We start from the raw sequence: 27,159 nt of genomic DNA on the forward strand, positions 1-27,159 counted from the left end.
CATTAGAGTACACCCATATTGTGGAATACTCTGCAACTATTAAAGTCATGTCGGGGTGGGGGAGAGGGATAAATTAGGAGTTTGGGATTAAGATATATATACTACTATATATAAAATAGATAAGTAACAAGGATCTACTGTGTAGCACAGGCAACAATACTCAGTATCTTGTAATAACCTATAATGGAAGAGAATCTATATATATAACTGAATCACTTTGCTGTACACCTGAAACACAACATTGTAAATCAACTATATTTAATACAATTTTTTTTAAGTCATGTCTTCAAATAATTTTAATGACATAGAGAAAGGTTCATAATAGGCTGAATAAAAAAAGCAGGACACAGAGTTTGATCTCTGTTTTGTGATACAGATGTATTTATTGGCCTATCTACAAATAGACATTGCATATATATTTGCAATAATACCAAAAATGTTTCTAAGTTGCTTCTGGTCCTCCCCTCAGTAAATCAGGCCTCTCCTCGCAGCCCCACCCTCTTGGAGGTCTAACATATGAAGGTGAATAAGGGAAGCGTGCTGACCACAAGCCTGAATCCTGGGACCTTGTTTTGTGAAAAATGACACCAAGGGGGAGAATAATCAGAGTAGTGCCAGTAGGTGGTGTTTATAAAGTTTTTATTTTCCGTTTTCTTAAAAATAACATTTGATTTCCTTTATGCATGTGTGGAGTGTACTTGTTTCCTTAGGCTGAGTTAATAGGCAGATAAAGACAACACGAGGCGGGGTCCCCAAGTGGAGGCGGGGGGCAGGGGTGAATGTGAGGGGAGGGGGGGCACAGGGGAGAGGAAGAGGGTGGGGTGACCCATGGGACGCTTGAGTGCCCATCAATGCACAGACACAGTCTAACACTTTGTTTTTCGATTTTTTTTTTTAAGACATCTAAAATTACTGAGAGATACGATTTCAGCACTTAAATATACAGACGGAAATCCAAGCACTTGGAACACAATTCTTAACTCTAAGCTCAGTTATTGCACGTAACACAGTTTAAGGAGGCTTCAGGCTATAAAGCAATTTGCTCTGCTTGGGACTTCCTCGGATGTCTCGAGTCTCCTTTGGCACCCCCGGTGTCTCTTCCCTTTGACCCCTGCCAGCCCACAGCCTCACGATGATGCCGGGGGTCAGTGGATTAGCCACCCATTCTCCCCAAGGGCTGCGGGGGAGGCTTTGGTGAAATGGAGGGTTCCCATGTTGATCCCAATGGACCCCCACCCACTCAGGTGAAGCTGAAAGCAGATGGAGCTCATGAGAGGTGAGTGGGTGGCCTGCCCACTAAAACCAGGCAGGCTGGTATGAGGACAGAAGTGTGACCATTGGCCACATGTGGCCACAGCCCCAGGGGGACAACGGGGGGCAGTCACACCCCCTCACACACTCATCAGCTTCACCTCCCTCCTCCTTCTTCCTGAGCTCCCACACCTCCTTTCCCATCGCCCTGAACCCTCTCTGAGTGGTCTCTCAAGGCACATTTGTTCCCTCCAACTCCAACCTGCCCCATCTTAGACGTGCCCGTCTCTCCCAGCACTAGTGGGTAAGGAGGCCTGGGGTGGCCAAGGGCAGCTCCAGGGCCAGGCAAGAAACTTCTCTGAAAATGTGGTCGAGCTCTTTCCAACACAGCCCGAATCCCGCTGCCTGCCTAAGCCAGGGGAGTGGGGACAGGACAGAGAGAGGACACCGAGACGAGGGACATGGGAGGGGCCAGGTGGCAGACAGCTTGGTCAAGGGCACACATCCAAGGAGCTGAGGAAGGACCACCCTGCAACCTTGCTCACAAGGAAACCTGCACCTTGTCTGACAAGAAGTGACTTGGAGGCCTTCAGCCCACTGGGCACAAGCTGCTTGGTCTAACTTTGCAGGGGGTGGGTGTCTCGGTCCCAGAGAGTGGGGTGAAAAGCAGCGTAGGGGCTTCAGAGACAGGGCAATGCTGGACCCCTGAGTCCCACCAGGGTCTACTTCAGCGCCTTTTGCTTTCTCTCTACAACATATTTACAAGGTCACAAAAACGTGCACAACCAGAAGACCCAGAGAGGGCATGCGCCCCCAGGAGGGGAGGGCAACAGTAAGAGGAGAGGGGCACTCCTCCCTCTCTGCCCCCTCCCCACCCCAGAACGCCCCAGCATCCTCAACAGCCACGTCCAGGAGACGGTTCCAGAAGTCTGAGCCAGGGCAGAGGGAAGAGACAGACAGACTCCAATCCTAGCGAGAGCAGGAAGTTTCAAGTAGCTCTGAGAGGAGCTGTGCTCAGACAGCAGAGGGCTGACGTGAACCGGAATTTCCCTGAACTGAGCCGGGGACCAGAGGAAGGACTGGGACGACAGGAAAGGGAGAGGGGGAGACAGGCGAGGCGGATCTGGAACAGCGCAACACCTCAACAATCAGAACTGTGCTGTGGAATGAGAAGTGGTTCATGGGGCTAACTGGAGTTTCATTATTTCCCCCTAGGGAGGGCTTGTAAGATGTGGATTCCAGGGTGGAAGTAAAGAATCCGGGGAGCCAGGCTGGGAGGCTTGCCCAGGGAACCTTACGACGACGTGGACCCCACACCCTGCCACCACCCAGCACACAGGGCGCTCCTCCTCATCTCCTCATGTGCCAGGCCCCCAGGGATGGTCCCTAGGCTTGTGCGCGCACGCGCGCGCACACACACACACACACACACAAACACACACACTGCACTCACACTGCACTCACACACACACACTGCACTCACCACACACCAAAGGGCATCAGAGGCCCAAATCCAGGCAAGAAATTCTTCACCAAAGGTGTTAAAAAATTTGCTTCAACAGGGAGAACTGGATAGAGTAAGGGAAAAAAAAAACAAAACTTGGGGCACTTTCTCATCCATGCTGGCTGCCACACGGTAAGGAGATTTGGGGGAACAGTGAAGCATGGCCTCAGATTCTGGTTGCCCGGACCTGTCCCCTCTGACTTTTCACAACCCTGAACACCTCAGAGCTTGAAAGGCCCTCCACTACAGCAGCCCTAGGGGACCCTCGAAGGGGATGGAGGGCAAGCCTGGGGGCTGAGAGGAGTGGGGCTGGAAATGGCCCAGGGGTGCCTCTCTCTTGAGGAGAGATGGGGAAACATCCTGGTCTCTGAGGGCAGAAGTGTGCAGCTTTCCACTGCTCCTCCTTCACAGGGTCTCAGGGACAATGCTTTCTGTTGGTCTGGATGGGAGGGGAGCAATTATTAAGGGGTCAGGGAGGACGTGGGTGCATACACACACCCCTGGGCAAGACCCAGGCTCTTCACCTGCGGCCTGATCCTCAGGTTCCTGGAGTGGGGGACCCCAGCAATGGAGACAGGGGAAGGTGTGGTCCTCCCTCAGGGCTAGGGGGAGCTCACCTGCATAACCACCACCCACTGCCCCTACAGAACAGCCCAGACCAGGCCCCTACCTGAGAGCCACAGAAAGGGGCCCAAGCTGTTCCAGGGCCTGGCATTCAGGGGTGCCCCAACTCCACTCCTAAGAGCTCTACCTGGATCTGCAAAGGCATACGCTCCCTGTCAAGCTGGCCCCTTCTCCTCCTCACATGGTCCACCCCTCCCCTCCCCAGCAGCTTGCCAAGGCCTTTTCCTCCCCCACCTCTCAGCTTCTGCCCCCAGCTCTTTCTCTGCCACCTCTGGTCACACTGGCTTGGGTTAGGAGGAGAGTCCAGCAAAGGGAAAGTGCTCACTGAGGCGGGTGTCCCAGCCCCTCTCATCTGAGTCTGGTGGGCGTGTCACAGCCAAACTGGCCAGCAGACAGCTCCCTGCCCTCCCTCCCCTCTGCCCCCAGGGATGGTCCCTAGGCCTCATCCCACAGGCCAGGGCTTGACTCCAGAAGGGAAAGAGAGAGGGGCAGGGGCAGGAGGAGGGAGGACTGATTGAGGAGAGGGTAGCAAATCAGGACAAGGAATCCCAGGGTGTCAGGGTGGGCCTGGATGGGGCTGGGGGACTGGCAAGGGGGCATCTCATTTTATCAGTTTTGACCTTGCAGTGTGTGTATGTGTGTATTTTAAAACTAAAATGGAAAGAAAACAACTACAAGGAGGCCGAAGGGGCCTTTGGGTGACTCACTCTACCAGTAGCAGTGTGGACCAAGGACACGTTTTTCAGTGCATGCCACACACACACACACACACACACACACACATATTCACACATCCCGGCCATACATGCCACACACGTGCCATGCACACTTGCACATCGGGTCCTCCCCGTTGGAGCCAGGGTAGCTTCAGACTGTTATTTTCTGGATCCGTTCGCCATCTGCCTGCTCTGTCCAGGCCTCTGCTGGCCTGTCTCCCCGGCCGTCAGCACCCTGGCCTGCCCCAGCGCCCCGCGGGCCATCTACCAGATGTAGCCTCCATCATCCGCCTCGCCAGCCTCGCCCTCCTCTTCCGCCTCCTCGCCTGCTTCCTCTGTCTCCTTCTCCTCCTCGTCCTCCCAGCCGACACCGCTCCCAAAGTCCCCTGAGAAGCCCACGATGTCGTCTGTGAGGGGAACAAGCCAAGGGGCAGGTTAGCATCCTGCTAGCAGGAAACCTTGCCACACCGAGCTGGGCCTCTGGCGGCTGTCCGGTCCTTACCGCAGTCAGGGCTCCCGTGCGTGCGGGTGCCCGTCAGCTCCAGGCCCAGCTGGTCCACACACCAGCAGTCGCCGCTGCTCTGGTCGCACTGCATCTTCCGGTAGTAGCCATCCTCGTCACAGCTCGGGATGAAGATTCCTGAATGGGGCACGCCCCGCAGGGTCAGAACAGGGGCCTCGGGGTGTGGGCTCTTCCCAGAGGTGGCCCTGGGACCTTGGGTTCACAGGGGCCCAGACCCCACCAGATCCCAGCCAGTGCAGGTACCGACCACCCAACAAGCTCAGACGTCCAGGGTTGGATGCCAGCATTTATTCCAGCTTGACTGACCAGAAACAAGAAAACCTGCCTTTCTAAACCACCTGCTCAGCCCCTACAATGGCTCCCATCTGCCTCCACAGTTCCCAAGTCCTGCAGGATGGCCAGTGTGACCTCGTTGTGCCAGACGCCCTCCATCCTACAGCCGCTCCTCTGCCTGGCTGTCTCCTGCCGGCAACACCAGCTTCTCCTCCCAGCCCTCTGATTCTGACCTGCCCTCAGGCTGCTCCTCTGTTCACTTAACAGACACCGGCTGACATCCCCACTCTGGGGCCCCAGTGATAGACTCTGCCCACTTAGTAGGGGTGAGATAACATAGAAGTGTTAACACCAGGCACCCCAGGACATGTGCCCTAAGGCCCAGGGCAGGGGAATGCAGACCAGAGAGGATTGCTTCCACCAGGAGGAAGATCCTGGCTTCCTGGCAGAAGTGGCACTAGTGCCTGCCCCCAAAGGCCACTGGGTTCTCAGTCAATAGGGCTTTGCAGGGAGGTTCCAGTGTTTGGTTTCATATGTGCCGGTCTCACTACCCAGTTAAAGGCCAAGCTGCACCCAGGAGCTATAAGGCCCCATGGGATCTGCCCCTCGGACCTCTGTCCCCTCAACCACCACGCTCAGCCACACGGGTCCTTTCTGTGTCCCAAGAACGTTTTCCTGCCCTCAGCACTGCTCCTGGCTACCTCGTTCTCATCCCTCAGGTCTCCTCTTGAACACCAGCTCCCCAGAGAGGCCTTCGCTGACCCCAGGCTGACTTCTGTCCACTGTGCTCTCCCTCAGCACCTCAGCTACATACAGGAGCCACAACCGGTCGCTCTGTCTTTCTGGTGTGTCACCTTGTGGGTTGTGTTTCCCCAAGTAGCCCGTGTGCTTTATGAGGCCAGGGACCACTACTGTCTTGCCCATCAGTTCTGACCTAGGCTGGGTTTGCTGTTGTCTCTCCAGGGCTGGCACTCAAATGTTTGCCGAGAACACGAGCATCTGCTATGGGCTTTGCACACACCCTGGCTGAAGTGAATTGAACAGAGAGTTCTAGGAACCTTGTGTATCCCTACCTCCAGTCCTGGCAGGAATGGGCACAAAATTAGTGCTTAAAACACACTTATTGAGGGGCTGGTTGGGAGACCTTTCCCCACCACGAGGATAAAGACAGGAGGGGGTTTCCCTCTCCTGTCTTCCTAAGCCAGGGCCTCCTCTGAACTCTGCATCTTCCATGATACCCAGTGGCTAGAGCCTCTGGGCCTCAGAGGGACCCCGGGGCACCTGACTCCTCCTCTGAGCCGAGCCCAGCCCCCTCACCTGGCTTCTTCTTGGCAGCCTCCTGGATCTGGATACGCTCCAGCTCTGCCAGGCAGGGGGGCTCTGCAGGGAGAGAATCAGCCTCTGATGGGGGCTGTCCCATGGTGCTGATGGGACTCACTGAGCCCCCTCAAGGCTTAGAAACCCAGTCAGAGGGCTCTGCGAGATGAAAATACCCAGGCTCTGACATAGGGCTGCCCCACAGTGGGATGCACTGATCCTTCTAAGGTCTCCAAAACTGGCACAGGGGCTCTGCCAGATAAGAACACCCAGGCTCCAACTGGGAGAGGCTGTTCCATGGCTGTGGGATGTGCTGAGGCCCCCCAAGAAGCCCAGGGGTATCTCTGAGGGTTTTGGCCACTAATGGGATGGGGAAACAGGATTCAGAAGAGGAGGTGAATGCACAGATTCCCCAGGGTGAGAGGGCCCGGGGGCAACATAAGACTGGAGGGAACATTAGATGGAAGCCTGAAGATAACTGGCAGCCAAATCTAACTTGTCTGTGACCTTGAGAAGTCCCCTAGCCCTTCCCAGCGGGGGCCTGGCTGTCTGTAAAATGAGAGCAGCTCCCAGCCTCCTGCCCAAGAAGGCTACTATACAGAATGGACAGCACGAGCTCCAAAGGCCTGGGAAGTAAAAGTGCTGGAGCTGTGCAGAGAGAGCAGGAAGGCTGGGCAGTTACGGGCAGTAAAACTGGTCAAAATACCCCACACTGGCAGAGGGATTTGTGATTTACATGGTGCTCTGCACCCAGATTTTCTCACTTCATCTTCACAACAGTCTCTGAGGTATCGTTATCTCCCCATTCGGACGAAGAAACTGAACTCGGAAAGATTCACTTGCCTGCCCAGCGTCCCACACCAGCTATGGCGGAACCCTAGAGGAAGCCCCAGCCTCGGGCCACAGTTGCTGTATACTCCCATCACACAACCACAGTGGGGACCAGGCCAAACACCAGGGGCAGAGCACAGGCTGCCCCACCTCTGGCTGGTCAGCTGAGCCCTCGGAACCTCAGTTTAACCATCGATGATGGTTATTCACTTGGCCTAGATGATCTCTAAGCACACGTCCTGCCCTGGCTCAGGATACATATCTCTAGGCTAATGATCACGCATAATCACACATTTGGGGCGAGTACTGTGAGATGGGCCTAAAGGTGGAATCACTGAGAAGCCAACCCAGCTTCAGCTTCAGGAACCCTGAGCCCCTTCCAAGCCCTCTGAGGGGCCCTAGAAATTTTACATGTGTAGTTTTTAATACTCTTCCTTAAAGCAGGCCTCCGAAAGTGCATAAGCTTCAGGACCCACAAAATCCACCTTGGAGCCTGCCGAGGAAGGGAGTTCAAGTGCTGGCTTCCCTGGGCTCCAAGAGATGAGGTGCTGAGAGAGTGCAGGAAGTGGGGGAGCAGGAAAAGTTCTGGGCATGGGGAGGTAGCCAAGAGGGAGCCACCCCGACTCCCAAAGACAGCCTGGAGCAAGGGGCAGAGCCTGCACAGCAGGGCCGGGGGCCTGGGGCCCTGGGAGGGGCCACACTCACTCTCCCTCCAGAAGCAGAAGCACCACTCGGCGGTAGAAACATGGCCATCCTTGTAGGTGTCGCAGGAGTTGAAGAAGGGGCGGATGCAGACCTCGTACTTGTCCAGGTTGACGGCAGCCAGCTCCGTCTGGTCCAGGAAGAGGTCGGCACTGGTGTCCAGCTTGGAGAACATCCAGCCAATGGAGTCCTTGCAGCTGGCCCCCAGGCTCTTGTCCAGCCCTGGGGAGAAGGCCACGGTTCAGACCTGCTCAAGGTAAATCGCTCCATCCATCTGTCCGTCCATCCCTCCACCTCTCTGTCAGCCCCAGCCCTCTGTTCAGGGTCAGGACAGCTCAGAATCCAACCATGGTGTTGAGAAATTCAAGAGTGGCTGAAGGCCCATCCCTCGGCCTCTGCATAGGACTGCACCCAAACCAGTCAAAACCCTGTTTCGAAAGCCCTTCAGGGAAAATAATTCCTTACCTTCCCTTGGCTACCCATCTCAGGCTTTAGCTTCCTTCCACTCATTTTAAGGACTTCCTCCTGTTAGCTACCCCAAATCCCTCCTGTCTGATCAAGCCTCCCTCCCCTTGTTCTGAGGTTTAGGTTCTTTTAGGGGCTCAGGGTCTGGCAGGAAGGAGCAAAAGTAGGTGCTCCCCAGTGCAGCCAGGTGGCCCAGTGTACCCCCATCCCCCCATCTCCCACCCTCCTCCCCTGCAGAGCAACCAGCTCCTGTACCACTGGCCGGGTGGGCCCCACTGCTGGCTGAGCCGTTCTGCTTGGAGTTCTCATGAAGGAGCTGGAACCAGTCCCGCAGCCGATCCCCCAAGTCAGCCAGGTCCTGGCCCGTGCAGGTCTCTGCAGAACAGGGAGAAGGGGGTGGAGGGTGAAGGTGGGGTGAAGCAGCAAGCAGCAAGCATGGTCTCAGCTGGGGGTGCTGCCCTACAGGCCTGGAGGCTGGGCAGTGGGATGCCAGAGGGAAGGGGAGTTAGAAATCAGAGGCTCTCTCTCCTCCTCTCCCACCTTCCTCCTCCGCCTCACTCCCTAGCACTAAAAACACCCAGCGCAGTCTCCCTGGGATGAGGCCGTGGCCCTCCTGCTCCGTGTAAACCAGACCTCCAGACCCACAGGTCCCTCAGGCCTGTCCCTGTCTTTGCTACTTCTCCTGAAGGAGGCGTCCCGGGGCCCTGGCAGGAGCCGCCTCCCACCCCTAGCCTGGCTGCGGCCCAGCACTCATTACCTGGTTTGCCATCTGTGGAGGAGGTGGCGGCCTGCTCCGTGGGGCAGGGGCAGGGGCCCTCGCATCTCACCGTCAGCTGCTTGCTGCTCAGGCATGCCTGCTGCTCCAGCTTACACTGCACAAAAAGAAAGGTCGGGCTGGGTGACGGGGGCACTGCTAGGGGCACCCTCCAGCCAACCATGGCAGCCACATCTGCCTTCCTCCTTGGAGATGGGAGGGACAGACCCACGAACAGCCTGGAGCGGCCCTCCTAATCCCCCTGGAGGCCACAGGTGTACAGTGGTCAGGGGCAGCAGGCCCAGGAAGCGGGGGGACTCAAAGGCTCCCAGGAGCCCCACTCCGCACCAGCCTGCCTCTCTGCACAGTTGTCCTTCCCAGGAAACCCCCATCCCCTCACCCCCACTCACCCACCCCTCCTCGCCCTCTTGGCCTCTCCTCTTCCCCCCCACAGTCCCTTGGCTCCTAGGTAACTGGCTGTGGGCCCCTCCCTCATGGCCTTCCCACAGTCACCTCCGTGGGCTCTCTTGATAACAAACAGCTACTGGCTACTGAACATCTGCTAATTCCCTGGCCTTTACAGTTTCCAGAGGGGTTCATCCATTCCTCGCCCTTCAAGTGTTTTCCCCTGGTCGTGTCTGTTTTCTCCCCATGGGATGACCGCTCATGGAAGCGGGTCCTCGTAGCATTTTACAACGTGACCTCACCTGGCCCCCGACAGTTCTGTGAGGGAGGAATTGTGTTTCTCGTACTCAGCAGAGAACACGGAAGCTCAGAGAAGCCCAGTGACTCAGCCAAGGCCACGGGGCTGGGCTGGAAGCCAGACCTCCCGATGACCTCCACCTCCCCACAGGGCAGCACTGGGACCCTCAAACCACAGCCTCCTGCCCAAACCCCGCTTTGCCCTCAGGTGGTGTGACTCAGCGCTCTCCTCCTCTCTCTACCAGCTCCGCCTACGTCCTCTGTACCCCTCCTCCATGCAGCTTCTGCCCCTTTGCTTATTCTCTCTCTCTCTGCCTTATTCTCCCTGGGTGACCTCATCCCCTCCCCAGCGTCAATCATCACCCACAACGGGTGACTCTTAAATCTGCATCTCACCCCAAAAGGGTTCCTAAGCCCCAGAACCCAACTCCAGCTAACAGTCCATGCCCTCCAGACACCAAGCAACTCCTCACAGCTAGCAGAAGCATTCACAATTAGCACCCGCATTTCTAGGGTACTTTAAAGTTTATAAAATGCTCTCACAAATACTGTCTCATTTAACCCTCACAAAAATCCCATCAAGTTGGAATTCGTTCACCCAACCACCGTTCCCTCCCACATTGTCATCTCACGGAGGATTACTTCCTCCTGCCCCAGAATGCCTGGTGCTTGCTGGTGAACCATCCTGTCCACGTGGATATCCACCCATGGGAAGATTTCAACCCCCAGCACCTAGACGACGGAGCTCCTTCCTTCCATTGCCCTCCATACTTTCATGAGGCCCTTTCCTCACTTACTCTCACTTGTAGTTACCGGTCTCCTCCAGGCCCCAGCCCCCACCTGCACCTGCCCGAGGTCAGGGGCAGGGTCTGGCTCAGACTCCCGGGCTTGGTGCCCCTGCTGTGGTCGGCCACGCTGAATGCGCTGACAAGTGCATCCGGACCCACAGCAGTACTGGGAGCCCCACAGAAGGCCCAGCTGAGCTGTCCTCTCTGCTCCCTGCGGACTCCAGAGCACCCCACCCCCACCCCTCCTGGGGCCAGAGCTCCTCACCACTGAGCTGTAAGTGTGGCCATCAGAGCCGCAGACGGAGGCGAGGTGGGCCATGTGACAGGGCTTACACATGGTGTCTTTGTTTCCATGGAGTTTCAGGGCAGGCTGCTTGATCCTACAGGAGGAGCGGAATGGGAGGGCACAGGGGTGGAAGCAAAAATGAGAGACGGACAGGGCAAGGGAGGGTTCAGGAGACTGGTTCCAAAAAGAAGTTGCTCTTGGTGATCTATAGTAGATGCAGCTGCCTCCCTGCCCCTGCCCACCTCCCATCACCCCCAGCCAGACCCTCTTCTGGCTCATAAAGGTGGAACAAACAGGGCAGGGTATAGACCCCCAGCTTCCCCTTTCCAGCAGGGCCCTCAGGTTGCAACTCCAGGCCCAAGTGTAAGATGTAAAAGGGACTCACACTTGCGTAGGGGTAAGACCAAATCAAAGGTTGCAAACTGATGGCCCATGGGTCACATCTGGCCTGTAGGATCATTTTGTTTGACCACCAAGGGTTTTTGTTTTTAATTGGGTTATTCATGAACATTTGCAAAATGGAAGAGTTCACATAAAAAAACCTGGATTTCTGGCCTAGTTAAAATGGAAGATATGGGAGTCCTGGTCCTGCATTTCCACAAGGCCTGGGCTCACCAGAGTGGTCTGTCACCAAGCTCTCTTCATGCATTTACATTACCTGCCAGGCCCCTACAGGCATCTAAGATTGCAACCCCAAGTCTCTGGTCTCTGATTCTATGATTAAAGAGAAAGGGGAGGGAAATGGGACCTTCTCCAGGGGGTCTTGGAGTCAGGCAGGGTCTTGTCCTTGGGCTGGAGCTAAGGCCTCAAATGCCCCTCACTCCTTCCCTCCTCTAAAAGCCTCAGAAGCTACAACCTTAAATATTTCACGAAGTGGCTCCATGTCAGAGCTGGAAGGAACCTCAAACTATCTGGGCCAACCTATTTGTCTTACGGATATGGACACCGAGGCCCAGAGAGGAAATGTGCTTTTCCCTGGGTCCCACAGTTTGGTGTCTGATCTCATACAGTGTGGTGGTTTTGAAATATGTCCACAGATTCTTTGACACTCCTCCCTTCAAAACATGGAACCTAATTCCCCTCCCCTAGAGTGTGGCAGTACTTAAGACTCGCTCTTAACAAATAGAGGTGGCAGAAGTAACAATGTGTGACTTCTAAGACTAGGTCATAAATGTGGCTTCCTCCTTGCTCTCTCCCTTGAATGACTTGCCTTACAGGAAGCCAGCTGCCATGTTGAGAGGACACTCAAGCAGCCCTACGGAGAGGTCCCCTTGACTAGGGCCAACAGCCAAGTGAGTGAGCTTGGAAGTGGATCCTCCAGCCTGAGTGCAGCCTTCAGATGATGCAGCCTCAGCCAGCATCTTGACTGTAACCTCCTGACAGTCCCTAAGCCAGAACCATCCAATAGAACCACATCTGATTCCTGACAGAAACTGTGTGAGATAACACACATTTGTTGTTTTAAGCCACTAAGCTTTGGAGTACTTTGTTCCGAAGCAAAAGATAACTGATCCTCTCCTATGTATTAGTTAAGCCCTTGCTCTTTAAGCAAACCCCCTCCAGGCCTCCCACCTCCCCAAGGCCCTCACCTGTGCTCCAGCTTCTTGCGGCTGATGCACATTGCCCGCTGGTAGCCCTGGGCAATGCACACTTTGTGACGGCTGCACTTCACCTTCTGGCAGGGGTCCTTGGTGGTATCCAGGGCTGCAGGGACACAGAGTTAGGACACAGGTCACCTGGGACTCAGTGTTAGAGAGCCCAGGAGCCCCCAGCCCCACTTCTGAGCTGGGAAGCCCCTCTCTCTATCAGCCCTTGAAAACCAGAGCTCCTCGGCTTGGAAATTCCATCCCCATTTGGTCCGGCTCCCCAAGGAGCGTCCAAAGCCATGATCAGGACTTGCCCTCTGGTCTCAAGTCCTCATGGGTGTCAGTCACCTTCCCCAATGTGGGAGGGGCATGTTACCTTCATCTCCTTGCTGACTGTCCTCCCAGCTCCTGATGTAGTCGTCCTAGGGAAGGACAGAGTGGGTGAAGGAGAAGGGAAGGGCTAAGATTTACATCCTAGAGCCGAAGTTCAACTCCAGGGCCAACAGAGGAGAAGGCTGGGCCACTGCTTCCGCATGCCAACTGCCACCATCCTCGTGGTTTCCCAGAGGACCCCTGTCCACCCAGGCCCTGCCAGCTGCCTCCCCCAGACCTCTATCCCCCTAAACCCATGTCCAGAATCTCTTCCAGCCTCTCCTCTATTCCCCTATCTCCTTATTCCACACCCCCCATCCCACACTGGATGACGCAGGGGAGGAGAAATTGGGGTAAGTGTGCAAGCGAGAAGAGAAGAGAGTGGGGTGTGTAGCTGCAGATACATATGCAGTGGAGCCCCAGGCAGTACTCACCTCTACCTCCTGGGGATCAGCAAGCAGCAGCAGGCCACGGGAACCGGAGCAGGAGGAGAGAGGGAGAGACGAGGATTTTAGTGTGAGGCCTACCCTCAGACCATGTGGTCAGGGCTCCCCAGGCCTCATCACGTGACGGTGGATGCTGGGCAATGGTCTTTGATTGCTACCATCCTCTGACCTCTATGGCCTCCAACTGGAGAACAGTACTCCTATGTCTTTACAAAAGAGAGCTTGAGGCCGGAGCCCGCTCAGGGCTGGCCTCAGGAGCAGTAGAGGTGAGGCCCATGGCTTTAAAAGGGTGAGGCCCCATCCCTCTACTTCAGGCCCTGAAGCTGGTCCCAAAGGAACCAGCCCTCACCCCACCATCAGGACAGATGTCTGAGGGGCCCATACTGCCTGGGAAGTGATTCTCATGCCTATGCCCTGGCTGTTCCAGAACACCCTCTCTCCTTCTACCAGGGTCCCTCCCTTCCTAGGCAGTCCCCTCCCCTGACACCTGTTTTTCAGTCAAGGTCTGACTTGCGTGCAGAACTCAGATGGTGCATTGAGAGAAAGGGGGACCACGGCCCCTCCAAACAGCTTCCTCAGTTACCATCGCCCAGCTGCAAATCCTCAGACTCAGAAGATCCTGAAAAGGCCCTCTGAGGTCATCTGTCCCAGCCCCTTCTATGTGCAGGAGAGGCCGGGAAGTCCAGAGACAAGAAATGACCTGACCCAAGTCCCACCGTCTCAGAACCCAGGTCACCCAATGCCCAGCACAGACCTCTCTTCTGGATACCGCACACTGTCGGGCACCCGGGGCAGATGGGAGCTCTCTCCTCACCCTCCTCCGGCTGCAAGTCCCTCCCCTGGGCCTGTGGACCCCGCAGTGGCCAGAGGCAGAGCAGCTCCCACCCAGCCTAGCTCACTGGCATAAAACCCCAGCTCCTCTGGTTTCCCCACTTTCTCCTGTGCGGTGGAGGCAGCAGCTGAAAACCAATAAACAGCTCCCAAGGTGCTCCCAGTAGCAGCTCTGCCAGGCAGGCGGGAGAGGGCTTCTCTGGACTGGAGGCTGGCAGTGCCAAGGAGCCAGCTGCCGGCCTCCTCTGCATGGGGCTCCAGGTGCTGGAGGACAAGGGGCAGGAGAAGCCACGTGTAGCTGCCTCCTCGTCGTGAGTCCCACCCAAGGATCAAAACTATGCAAGGATGAGGCCACACTGTGGGGTAGGGGTGGGAAGGGACCAGACTCCTGCCAGGCCTGGGGAAGAGGGCATGGGGGTCCTGCACCAGAGGGCACCCACAAGGCCTTGAAAGCCCAAGGGCTCTGAGGCCTCTGATGTGTCCCCTGGAAGTTGACAAGCATCAGGAACAGGCAGGGGCAAGAGCCCTTATCAACACAGCCTCCTGGGCAAAGGCCAGAGAGGGGCCATGCCGATCAAGCAGTTGGCATCAGACCCAGGTAGAGCACGCTGGGGTCAGGTGCAAACCTGAGTGTGTGCTTCTGCACACGCACACGTGTGTGCATTCATTTGGGTCTTCACACGTGCACACTCATGGGCGTGTGTCCCAAAGCACCTGTGTGTGCAGGCATGCGTGTCGTCTGTGAGCATCTGTATCCACGCACACACGTGAAGCAACAGTGTGTGCTGGGTGTTCGTAGGAAAGAAGGACACTTCAAGACAGTTCACCCAATGCCAGTTGGTTTTTATCTAGAAACTAAGTAACAACCCACATATGTGTCCAAGCAGCCAAGTGTCCTGCAGTCCTTGGACCCAGGAGCAGCAGGAGGAAAGCCACAGGAGGGGCTTCTGGAGAACCTGGCCTGGGCGACCCCCTGGACACTGAACAGATCAGCCCAGGCTCCTGGCTCAGGCACCCACCCAATTCCACAGGACGTGGCTGGAACCCTCTTGAGCCCCTGGGCAAGCTTCTAAGAAGACCGCCAGGCAGCCGACAGGGAACTGCGGCATAATTTCCCTTTATGCCAGGGCCAAAGGAACCTAGCCCAGACCCAGCCCTTCTTCTCCAGGAACTCATCAGGGTGGAGGGGTCCCTCCCCTGGTGTCCACTCACCACAGATGGGAAATGAGGCTGAACATGGCCAAGTGGTTTAGGCCAGGGTTACAAGTTGGGGCAAAAGTAGGGACTGGCCTTCATGGAGTTGGGGTCTTGCCATCTGCTCCATCATCCTCTGGAAGGGGAGTGGGCATGAGGTTGTGAAGAGGACAGGGGAAGTGGCTTGTGTGAGTCACCTGCTTTCAACCAACAAGGTCTGTGTGCCCCGGAACCCACCCACACCTGAACTGGAGCAGGGAGGGGTGTTAGCCGAGGGCCTTGACGCCTGCTCATTCTCTCCCTCACTCTGGACCTAACCTAACGCCTTAACCTCCAACCAGGCTGTGAGCAGAAGCCTTTGGGACTCAGAACAAAGAAGGTTCTCAATGGTCAATACCAAGAATTTCTGATTAGAAATCCAGGGGGGAGTGGGCTGGGGGAAGAGAGAGTTCAAAGAAAGGGCTATTTCACCATCCAGCTGCTTTGTGAGAGCCCTGGTGGGGAGCCATCTCCACCCACCCCAACCCAAGTGAGGCTAAGACTCCCCCTGATTCAGGATACAGGGATTGAGCCCCTTTTGTATACAAGGGTTGCCCTGGATTCTAGCTAAGCTCCTTGTCTCCGCTGTGGTGGATGAGGTTGGGGGAGGCTGAAGTGGTTCTGGATCCCAGGACCCTCAGTTCCAGAAGAATGGGAGCAGCCAGCCAAAGAGGGGGATGAGGGGGAAAGAGGGCCCTGGAGTCCCACAGAAGCCCATGTTCCCTTACCAGCGTACCTCGGGCAAGCACCTCGGCCTGGAGGAGCTCAGCACCTAACTCCTGGACCGCTCAGAGATTAAAGGAGATGGTATCTGAAGGGTGCCTGGTGTCCACAAAATACTCAACAAATAAAAGCTGTTATAGCAGAAGAGACCAGAGACTTCAGGTGGAAAAAATGGTGGAGGGACAGGAAATGGGCAGGGAGAGGCCACATGAGGGGCCCCTGCAAATGGAGAAGAGAGTGGCCACCACTGGGAGAGCAAGAGACCAGTGGGGTGTGAGGAGAGCTGCCCCCAAGGGGTCTCAGTGAGAGGAGCAAGTCCTGTCCACTCCACCTCCTGCTCTCTCTCCAGCCTGCCTTCCCCTCACCATGCCCACTGGTCCCACCCTAGCAACCCCAGCCTCACTTACTGCAGGGTCTCCTCTGGGCTCTCCCTGACCCCGCCCATCTTCCACACCCCTGCAGCCACAGGGATCTGTCTAGAAGATAATTCTGATCATGTTTCTCCCACCTTAAAACCCTTCGCTAAATATATAGCTTGCTATTATTTTGAAAAAAAAATGTTTAAAGATGATTAGGTAAAAAGCATTCATATCAAAATGTTAACAGTGGTTTCCTCTGGGGGAAAGGAGTAGAGAATCTGGGCATCTTTCTGCCTTTTTCCAAGTTTCTAAAATTTCTACAATGAACATGTATTACTTTTGTAATGAAGGGGGAAAAAAACCACAATAAATATTACATTTAAAAACCCTCACAGGGTTCCCTGTCACCTACAGAAGAAAGTCCATCTTCTCTGAGTCTCTTCCTGTCCCCATGTCCTTCCAGTGGATGTATCACTCTGGCCAGGCCTCGGCACAGCCTTCTTCCCCCTCTGGAATGTATGTTTGCATCCAGCCCCTGAACTTCTATTTATCTTTCAAAACCTGGCTTTCACACTTCATCTTCCCTAACCTCGCCCCGTATCTAGTTTTCCTTCAGGTGGACTGCACCTAGTAGAAGTTATTATTGCTCTGGTTACACCAAGCAATGCCATTGCTTCTGCCCTATTTAGGTGGCCAGTTCCTCGAGGGCAGAGACCATATAAAGTTCACCTTTCTATGCCCAGCACCTAGCAATAGTAAAAATACACCAATAATAGCTAACATCTTTTGAGCAATTACTGTGTGGCAGGCATTGTGCTATGCACTTTGCACTCATTGGCTCATTTTACTCTTCATGAGAATTTAAGAGAAAATCACTATTATCATCCTATTTCTCAGGTGATAAAAATTGAGGCTTGGAGAGGTTAAGTGACTTATACAGGATCACACATCAACAGCACAGCAGAAGAGTATTGGTACCCCCAGAACTGGGATTCCAGAATCTGTGCCCCTAACCAGGACCCTGTATTGCTCCATAAATTTTCGCAGATAAAGAAAGTCCCAGGCCAAGACTGGACCCAGGAGGCCCAATCCCAGCCCATGGGTGGTTTCTCCCACCACACCAGCTCTGCTCCAACCCCTAGGCAGGGAGTCTTGTAAGCAGAGTGGAGAGACTGGCGGTGGTGGGGGAAGACACCTGGGGGCCCCCCTTCTCCACGCATTTCCAGAACCCTCTTCACCCGCCCCTGGTTCGGCTGGTTTGGAGCTAACCCATCTCCTGCTTTGATCTCAGCAGCTCAGCCCGGTTGCCATGGAGACAGGGCCCACTGTGCCAAGCTGGGGGAGAAACGGCAGTGAGTGCGCAAGCCTAGTCGGGCTTAGGGGGCACATGCTGGGTGTTTCCAAGTGCTGTTTACTTCCTGTCATTTTAATTAGCACCCAAATCACCCGCTCACTTCACAGCTTGAATTAACCCAATCTCCCCCAGCCTCTCCATCTGGTGGGGAGGATGGGACACAGCAGTGAATCAAGCAGAAGAAGAGCAGCGCCCCAGGGCTAAAAACCACCTGGGCAAATCTCCACCTGCCTCTTTGCAGCACACTGTGATGGAGAGACTGACACCCCCCACCCTCGCCCTGGCGTGGAATCAGGGCACTGGGTACTGGCCTGGCCTGGCCTCTGACTGCCAACAAGACTGTGGCCTAGAGAGCCTTGCCCTCACTGGAGCCCCTTCCCTTGCCTATAAAGTAAGGGTGACTCCCTTGCCTTCCTCTCTGAGCTGTGGAGGGACCCAGTGCGATAACAGCTATGAGAGCACTTTGTAAACTGTGAAGCTCTATACTTGCAAAACTCACGAAACAGGAGCACTGAAGCTGGGTTCTTCCGCACATACGGTGGGAGTCTGGGGGACAAGGTGGACAAGAGGCACTTCTGGGTCTCACAGTCACAAGGAGCCTCAAACGCAGACTTCTGACCTCTCCAATTGAGGCGCTACAGCCAGAGGCACACTGACAGGACCGAAAGATGTGCATCATGAGACTTTAAAGAAACCATAACTTCTGTAACCCTATTATGGCACTTCTTCATTTCTTAATAGATCGAGAACCTCTAAAAATGGAAGTGGGCCAGGCCTCTCTCAACCTCTGAAAGGCCCCGTAGCCGGCATTATTTTGGCCTCATTCCTCAGGCGAGGGAACCTCTGATGCAACCCAGTCCACTGAGAAGGCCCAGGAGTGGGGAACTTGTAGCTGGGGGCTCCTCCTACCTCTCCCTGCAAAGAGCGGGGGAGCACAGAGGGAGGGACCCAGAAAGGAACAAGCAGGGGTGAAGTTGGGCCCGCCTGGCTCCTTCTCAGCTGAGGCCTGACACCCCTGTCACAGGCCCAGGTGGAAGGCATCTTGAGGAGGCGGCACCCTCCACATGGAGGAGGCTGGGAGGGGGGCAGTCATTAAATATTTGCCCCTCTCTCAGAGGGAGCGGCAGAGGCTGTTAGGCCTGGACAAACAGACGGAGTCAGGCATCTGGCAGACTCCCCGCCTCCCACCTCCTCTCTGCTCGGAGGAATTTCCTTGGAGGACAAAAATGTGCTTATCACTGCCAGCATGCCAGGAGCTCCACCTGGCCTCAGGTATGCCCGCGCTGACCCCCCCATCCCCACACTCCGCGGGGCCTGAGCTCTCCACAGTTTCAGGGGCATCTCGGCCCCAGTCCTTGGGTTTCTGGTTCAGGCAGTGGCCCCAGGGGTCCATAGAGGGCAGAGAACAAGAGAGAGGTATAGGGGAGGGTGGGCCTGGAGTTCTGTTCTGAGCTGCCTCAGGACCTCTGTTTCCTTTCTGGAACATGAGTGGGGGGCAGGATTTAAATCCCAGGGATCTCTGAGGAGGGCCAGACACTGGAGCTGAGGAAACACAGACATGGGGTTGTGAAAGAGCACATGGGCTTGGATGTGCTCGGTTCCTTTATCTGTAAAACGTGGAGGCTCAGCGCTCAGTGCTTAATGCTGCTGAGGCTCCGCAGTTCTGCCCCCCCTCTCCTAAGCTGAGAACTTTGAGAAGAGGGGAAAAGGAGCCTTAACAAGTTCAGACTCTTCCACGTCCTCTAACCTGTGCAAGGGAGCAAGGGATCAGGGAAGGAGCCAGCAGCTTGCGTCCAAGCAGGAGTAAGACACTGGCCCGGCCTGGCTTGTCCTTCCTGCTGTGTGCAGCCTTGACCTCTTCTCAGATGTCAGAGAAGGGGCAGGATGCCCTGCCTCAGGGAACCTGGTCTCCACCTGAGGAAGCCCTGTGCTCACCCACCCACAGGTCTGATGGGTGGGTCACCTGCTCAGTGGGTCCATTGAGGTGGGGGGAAATTTTGAGCCCCCTACTTCCCAGGAGAAAGGGGAAGGCTGGCTGCAGCCAGGTCCAGGCCCACAGACACAGGGGAGAACAGGGAGGCCTGCGGGATAATGTTCCTTCACGGCAGCACGTACTCCCTTATCCTACAAATGAATCATTGGAGTCAGGGTGCCGGGGTTCTAGTTGTGACTATCCCAACCTTTCAGGGTCCAGAAAGAGGAAGAGCTCACCCCAAATAGTCAGCGTGGCTCAGCCCCAGCTCTCCCTTTGCCCTCTACCACCTGAATCCACAGTGCTGCTCCCTGGGGAAAAGAGGGAGGGGCTCAGAGGACAGGTTAGTTGAGACCCTTCCTGCCTTTCCTATTCCACGGTGCATATACTTATACTGAGCACATACTGTGTGCACAAAAACCCCATGCAATGCTCTGAGGACGGGGTGGTAAGGTCACAAAGCAGTCTATCCCCAAACCCTACCCTCAGGGACTTACCTTGGGAGGAATGTGATAAACACCAGCAGGAGGACTCTTGAGATACAAGCCCACAGCATAAGTGATGATGCAAAGCAGCGCCAGCATGTGCCAAATGTGTGTATGACCAATAAATGCTGCAGCAACCCCAAGGAAGGGGCTACACATACAACTGAACACTGGCTGAGCCCTCAGGGGGTCAGAGGCTGCGACATTTCAAGAATCCCATCACCCTACAGCTTGCAGCTGGGCCTGGGTCTGCCCGCCAAGGTTAGACACATTTTCCCTGTCTATAGCCCTAAGAAGACCCACATTACACTTACAAGGGAACCTACACAGCGGCAGTATGGCCATCCTCAGCCTGGTGTTTGCCCCAGGATGCCATTAGGCCTCATTTCTCAGGTTTCTTGGTCTCTGGTTAATACATGCTCAACCCTGACTTGGTCACAGATACCTCCTCAGGAGCAAAAAGAAAATCCTTTTCCTAAACCCAAAGTCCTGCTGCTCAGCTTGTGGCAAGGGGGCAGTTGGGGGGGGGATGTGTGCAGGTGGAGGGCTGTGGACGGGCTCTAGCCTCATCTCCCGGAGTCACAGAATGACAAGGGCTGCCCATTACACCAAGGGAAAAATCAAGGGCCAGAAACTGGAAGTGGCTCCCCCAGGGAGGAAGACAAGCTGAGCACCCTCCCAGGGCCCTTGGGGCTCAGGGTAGGATAGAGCTCGTCCACTCCTCCGGACAGCCCGCTGACCTTCTGGAGAATGGAGGGGGTGGTGTTGGCTGGCCATCCTCTGCAGACTGCCTGGAAGTTGAGAGGAGACTCAGACGGCCTCTCTAGGCAAAGAGTGCTCTTCTCTCCCTCTCTTCCCAAGGCCTGGAGCCCCACTGGGTATTCAAGAGTCTCTCACTGCACTACACTGCTCTGGGCGACGCCAGCCCCTCCAGCGTGGGAGAGGATTTGAACCCAAAGTGGAGGTGGAGGAGGAGGAGGCCAGGGCAGGACCCAGCCTCCCATCCCCAAATCCCAATGATGGAATCCATCCTGACCCAGTTTGGGGTTCTTCTCACACACCCACACTTATCCACGAACACCTGTGCAGCTCATTCCCACACTTGCACTGGTTCAGCAGTATGGGGTGGGGAGAGGGGAGGGGTGGTAACAAGGGAGGCCCTTTGTGGCTGAAACTTGCTACTGGCCTACTTGGTGTTCATAAAAACATGAGAATCCCAAGTAGCCAGCAGGCGACGTTTCCCTGGGCCAGACCCCAGGTTCATGGTGAAGCCACAGGCCTAGAGGAGGTGCTCACATCTGCAGTGAATGAGTGAATTAGTAAACATACATCGGTGTCATTCTCATGGAGCCAGAGGCATGGTGTGGGCTAGCCCCAGAAACACTGATCCATCTGGTGGTTTTTCTATGGGGTTGGAGTTTCTTTCTATATTGCCTGAAATGGATGCCCCCCAGCCCTCTGACAAGATGTCTTCATGTTCACGTGTCCATTTCAGTCTCCTAGACTGAAACTGAAGTTCAGAGAGGTTATGTGACATACCTGGCATAATGTTGCCAGGCAGTGGCAGAATCAGAACCTGAACCCAGGCCTCATGCCTCTCCTGGGTAGAGAGCTGCTCTGGAGGGTCGCTAGGCCAGGCTGGTGGCAGGCTGCCAAAGACACTGAGAGCCTTGGCCCCCCGCTTCCTAGGAGGTGCTGCTCCTGCCCAGACATCATTGAGCCCATAGGGCACAAGCCAGGGTAGACTCTTCTTTTCCATGTCCACTAAGGGTTAGGCTTAGAGTTCTCTAAAAAGCAAAGTTGAGTTAGAGGACCTGGGTTCAAATCCCAGCTCTGCTGCTTACTCGCTATTTGACTGTGGATAAGTTACTCAGCTTCTCTGTGCCTCTGTGTCCTATATAGGGTGGAATATAAAGTAATGGTAACTATCTCACAGGTTGTTGGAGGGCACAAGAGGCCACAGGGATAAAGTGCTGACTGCAGGGACTGGCAGATATAAGCACCCCCTGCAACCAGTGATTCAACACGTGCTAACTGCGTGCCTCCGGGGTGCCCAGCACTGTGCTGGATCCTCATAAATATCATTAAAATGTAATGGAAGTGTGGTACAAAGCAGAGAAGAGCCAAGAAGAAAAAGAACGGTCAGTGCTGTCCAGCCAGCTCTTGGAAGCTGCCAGGAAGAATGCTGTGTAATGGGCCTGTCTCCTCTCAAGTGTCCATCTCTATCTACCAGGCTCTGGATGTTCTGTTCCAAAGACTGCGGTAAAATCCACCCACTTCTGCAGGGAGTGAATTCGGAGATAGTAGCACTAGGGAGCAGGACTCCGAAAAGCCCAGGCCTGCACAGAGCAGGGCACAGCTAGATCCCCATCTCCTCTGACTTGAAATTCCCTCCTCTCGGTAGCAGGGCAGAGACCTCTCCTGACACATGTGAGAGCCCCGCGCCCACTGGAGGGGAGGATTACTCTGCCAGTAAATCCTTCACAACACCCCACACCCCTAATAATCCTAGTGCTCAGAGGAAGAATGCTAAGCTGAACTCCCCACTAACCAGCTCAGACCAATTCCACACTGGAGCAACGGCCCGCGCTTTCCTTCTCTCCTTCCTTCTCCTGACCACTCCGACATGATTCCCTCAATCTCCCCTCTCAATTCAGTCCAACCATTAAATGGAGACATTTCCCTCACCCACACTATCGACTCCTTGATCCTATTGCCCAAGAATATTCCATTCCCCCTGCTTGCCTGCCTCCCTTCCACTGAGGCAGAGTGGGGGCCCTGCACCATTTTGTGACTGATTATCAACAAGGTTCAGGGTCCATCTGGCAATGCCTCAGAGGTTCAAAAGAAACTCCTACCTCTCTTCTGAGAAGCAAAGGAGCATATTTTCAAGAAAGCTTGCCTGATGAAATGTACATCAAGCCGATGCTACTGTGCCCAACTAGAGGGCCTTCAGTCCTTAGGGTGGGAAGTGGGGCCTCTGCTAACAGGGGAAGAATGAGAACTGTCTGCAGTCCTGGCAGAGCCCCTGTGCATGGTCTGTGCACTGCACAACTCCAGGGGGCACCATTCACACCATGGCACCCCTAGAGTTATGCAATGCAGTGGCTCTGAGCTAGCAGCCTCCTGCATTTCTGCAGAAGCTGCCAAAGGATCCATATAGCCAGGTCCTCCTGCCCACCCTTCCTTGTCCTCCTTCTCTCCCTGACCCCATTCTCCTATAGCCAGGGCTACCTTAATGGGGTTTTAGAGGAAATCTACCCTATAAATGCCTGAGGCCACGCAAACCAACACATGCTTTGAAGTTTTCCATGAATCCTATGGGGGCAGGTCGTGCAGAATTTCATTCTGGTGGCTTTTTTCTGATGAGCATGGGAGGAAGGGGGAAGTGATTGGCATCAGTACAGGGAGACAGGTGGGCAGCCCTGTGCCAGGGGTCATGCAGTCAGTCATCTATCCTCACCCACAGAGTTGGCTATTGGAAGTCAGTGGAAGGGAGGTGGGTAGGAAGCTTTTATTTTAAAACCTGTACTGATCTGATTAAGCATTTCTTTTCCCTCTGACCTTCACTAGGCCCATTATGGAAGATCAAACTGCCAACGAGTCAGAGGGAGGCCTGGACAAGTGACACATGGATTCAGGATGGGCCAGCCTGCTGCCACGCTCTCGATGCTGTGGCCGGGCTGCTTCCCAGGCAGCGGCAGGAGACTGCAGCTAATCTATGCTGGGCCTGCAGGGGATGTGGAAAAGGTCTTGCTGGAGCTCCAGGCTCCTGTCACTGGACCAGCCGTGGGGTGGGGCAAACCGCCCACTCGGGCCCAGGCCACTCAGCCCTGAGGACCAGGCAGCATGAGAGTCCTGATGAATTACAACCTACCAGTTTGACTTTGGAGATAAACAGTCACTTGTTTCAGGGTAACAAAAAGATGCATATTTCTGCCTGTTTCCATCATGTGGCTGGAAATCATATGAAGCATGTGTGTTTTAAACACATTGCTAAGGAACTTCTGGATGCACACAATTTAAGATGAGAAAGGTCACGGTGTGGCCTGTGTTATACTAGGTGGGTCTGATGAGAGAATCTGGGGAATGAGGAGCAAGAATTGGGGTCGTAGGAGAGGTTTTCTGGGGACAGGGTGTTGGAAAGCACCAGATCGCGGGGTACCATCGTTCCTCTCCTCCGGAGCATCCGGGCACATCCAGCACCTCACACCCCCACCCGGACCCTTCTCTGGGCCCCAGCCACGCCCTCTGCCCTCCCCTCCTCACTCCTACTTCCCCTTCTGCGAACATGGCAGCCTTCAGTTTCCCCTGATCTACAGGTGCCCGTAAACAAAGTGCTGCAGCGACGCCCGCTCCTCCGCAGCCGCCTCCCCACCCCCTACCCGGCAAAGTCCGGCACAAGGTTAAGCCTGGGTTCCATCGGGCGTCCCCGAAGGGCTCCCATACCCAGCTACTGGGCTCTCCCCTCTGCTTTTCAAGTCCACTGGGCTAGGGAGTCTTCCCTCCAGGTTGGAGCTCCCCAACTTCTGGGCCGCGCTCCCCCGTGAAAGGTTGGTCCTGGAAAACCAGCCTCCATTAGTGCTCGCGTCCCTCAGCATGGGGACCCCAGACCTGGCTCTGGGGGCCACCCAGAGGTGGCCTCCGGTATTTTCACTGCCTTCACCAGCCCCCCCATCACGGACACGCCTTTCACCATCTCGCCTTAGGAGGATTGCTAAGAGCGCCCCCCGACCCCAACTCAAAGCGCCAACCAAGGGCCCTGTCCCCTTCTGTCTCTCCTTTACCCAAAGCCCAAGATGGGAATAGAAGGCAAGCGCAAGACGATGCTACTGTCCCTGCCGGCCCCACCCAGACCAGCCCCTTCTGCAGTGGCCCGTATGTGGAACCTGCATCATCCACCCAGGGGGACACCTGGGGATGGCTCACCAAAAAAAAAGAGGAGCAGGTCGGAAGCCCAGGCAAAGCCAGGGTGTCCGCCCCTCCCTCCCTACTCCCCTCCACCCCCTTCCCCCCGCCCCACTGCAACCCGCACCCCTCTCCGCACCCAGCCTGAAGGGGAGACCTCGTCGCTTACGCACGCCCCCAGAGTAACTCCTCGCTCTGGGAGGGTGTGGGACTGGGGGTCCCAAGCCCGCCAGCTCCTGGGCTGGGGAGCACATGAGGAGGGGTCTCAGGAGCCCGGTGGGTGCTCGTTGTTTACTCTTGGTGCAATTAACCGGCTAGGCTGCGGGAGCCTGTGGCTGCGACATGCAGCCGCCACTCCCAGCCCCAGGGTCTCTGCTCCAAAGCTCCCTCCCCAAACCCCCAGCCCCAGCCCTCAGCCCTCTCAGCCCCGCAGACTCACGTCTCGGAAGCGGTTCCAGTGCTTGATCTTGCCGCTGTACTGCGAGATGGACGACAGCCATTGCTCGTCCTCCATGAAATTGCCGGGGGTCTCGCCCTCCTTGAGCCTTTTGGCGTCGCCTTCGGCCAGGGCAGCTACTGTGAGGAGCAGCAGCGGCAGCGCCAGCCGCCCGCAGTCCGGAGCGCGCATCGTGGTCTGAATTCGACCTGAGGTGAGGGAGTGGGGGTCTTGACTTCTGCAGTATTTTAATGTCCTTCTTCCCACCCCACAGTTGGGGGAGCAAACGCCGTCGTCTTCCTCAGCCCTCCTCCTGCGGTCTGACTCCGGTGACAGACGGATAGTGGGTCGCAGCTGAAATGTGACCTGGTTAGGAGATGCACTTGTCTGAAAAAAAACCCAGCGCCGGACGTAGAGAGGAAGAGAGAATCAGAGAGGCTGCGCCAGCAGGGGCCGTGTCTGTAACTGTAGCATCAGCATCACGTTTGACATCATCATACCTGGTTTAAAAAAAAAAAAAAAAAAGGAGGGGGTAGATTTCAAAGGGAAGCGCTAGATCAGAGCGCCAAACGCCAGCCATCCGCTGCCGCCGCAGAGCCCAGCCCAGCCCAGCCCAGCACTTAGGGAGTTGCAAACCAAGGAATCTAGACCCGGAGATGTCCCTGCTGTCTCTCCAAGGCTGAAGAGCAAGAAGGGTGCCGGGTCTCCTCAGGGAAGATGGGAGTGAGGAAAAGACGAAACTCTCTGGTTACAAAGCCAGGCTCAGGTGTCTAAAAGGGAATTTGGCCACAGACACTCTTTCTCTCCCCTTGCCTCCCACCCAGAGGGGCCTGAGCCACAGCCCTGACAGCTGGCTTCCTGCGAGTTATGGCTCTACAGTAATGGGTGGCTTCGTTAAGACAAAAGCCATATAACAACTGGCTGCCTGAGAACTATTGCCCAGCCCCACATGCTCTTTTCAAGGCAAGGCCTGAGCACTGAATAGCTGGTAAAACAGAGGCAGATGTCCTCCTCCCCAAGCAACTGTTTAAGGGCTGTCACCCTTTTTGTTAGCTCTTCTTAGGGCAACCCTAAAAGGCAAATGTCTGGCTATTTCATCTGCCTTGAGGTAAATTTGAAAAAGGCACATTTGCTATGGTTTTGACTTCAGTTGATTTTAATAAGCCACTGGGGAAAGGGGTGTGGGGAGGCTGGGTTTGTTTGAGGTGTTTAACTTTTTGTTAAAATTGTGATCCTTATCATTGCCTTTAGAAATGTGTTGACATACACATTTCTGGGCACAGTCCCAGGATCAGAGCAGAAATGGGGTGAGGTTTACATCACAAATAAATTGAAGAGGAAACAGATAATCTGACAGGACAAAACATATTAAACTTTTGGGACCCAAGCCCTAGATTGTGTTTTTATTTAAAAAAACAAACAAAAAACTTGGCTGCTGTGATGTTAAAAAAAAAAAAAATCAAAGGCAATGAATAACATGATCTTAATCAGTAGGAAAGAAACACAGGTTGAAAGGTTCATAGTCACCCTGAGTCTGGCTTGCCTGGGAATTCTGAATGCATCAATGGCTTGGGTTGGGGTCCCTTGGGAAAACAGAAAACAACAACTCCCTTTCCATGTTTTCTTTTTCTGTGCAGTTGGATTTAGAGGTGGTGCTGCAATGAGGCCCTGGCCATTGATGTCTACATCTCACAGTAAATAAAGCAGGCTTGCCTTGC

The 27,159-nt window shown here is 55.1% G+C and overlaps 1 protein-coding gene across 1 annotated transcript; it reads right to left on the bottom strand.

The window, feature by feature from the left end:
• Positions 1-622: 622 nt before the first annotated feature.
• Positions 623-26,491, bottom strand: SPOCK2 (SPARC (osteonectin), cwcv and kazal like domains proteoglycan 2). The gene is made up of 11 exons (XM_004273149.3): positions 25,445-26,491; positions 13,129-13,137; positions 12,699-12,744; positions 12,326-12,440; positions 10,716-10,830; positions 8,964-9,078; positions 8,462-8,581; positions 7,745-7,963; positions 6,209-6,271; positions 4,598-4,735; positions 623-4,502 (listed from the first exon to the last, which is right to left on the bottom strand). The coding sequence occupies exons 1-11, from the start codon at positions 25,631-25,633 to the stop codon at positions 4,360-4,362; spliced, it is 1,272 nt and encodes a 423-aa protein (XP_004273197.1). The 5' UTR covers positions 25,634-26,491; the 3' UTR covers positions 623-4,359.
• Positions 26,492-27,159: the final 668 nt, after the last annotated feature.

This window comes from Orcinus orca, chromosome 14, assembly GCF_937001465.1.
Source record: "Orcinus orca chromosome 14, mOrcOrc1.1, whole genome shotgun sequence".
Classification (NCBI taxonomy): domain Eukaryota; kingdom Metazoa; phylum Chordata; class Mammalia; order Artiodactyla; family Delphinidae; genus Orcinus; species Orcinus orca.

What these genes read in the sequence shown, in the direction of transcription:
- SPOCK2 (XM_004273149.3), bottom strand. Translation starts at nt 25,633, where the DNA reads ATGCGCGCTCCGGACTGCGGGCGGCTGGCGCTGCCGCTGCTGCTCCTC. An exon ending in GCCACACTTACAGCTCAGTG is followed by an intron (nt 9,079 to 10,715) that starts GTGAGGAGCTCT and finishes CTTTTTGTGCAG; the next exon opens with TGTAAGCTGGAGCAGCAGGC. An exon ending in GCACGGGAGCCCTGACTGCG is followed by an intron (nt 4,503 to 4,597) that starts GTAAGGACCGGA and finishes TTCCCCTCACAG; the next exon opens with ACGACATCGTGGGCTTCTCA.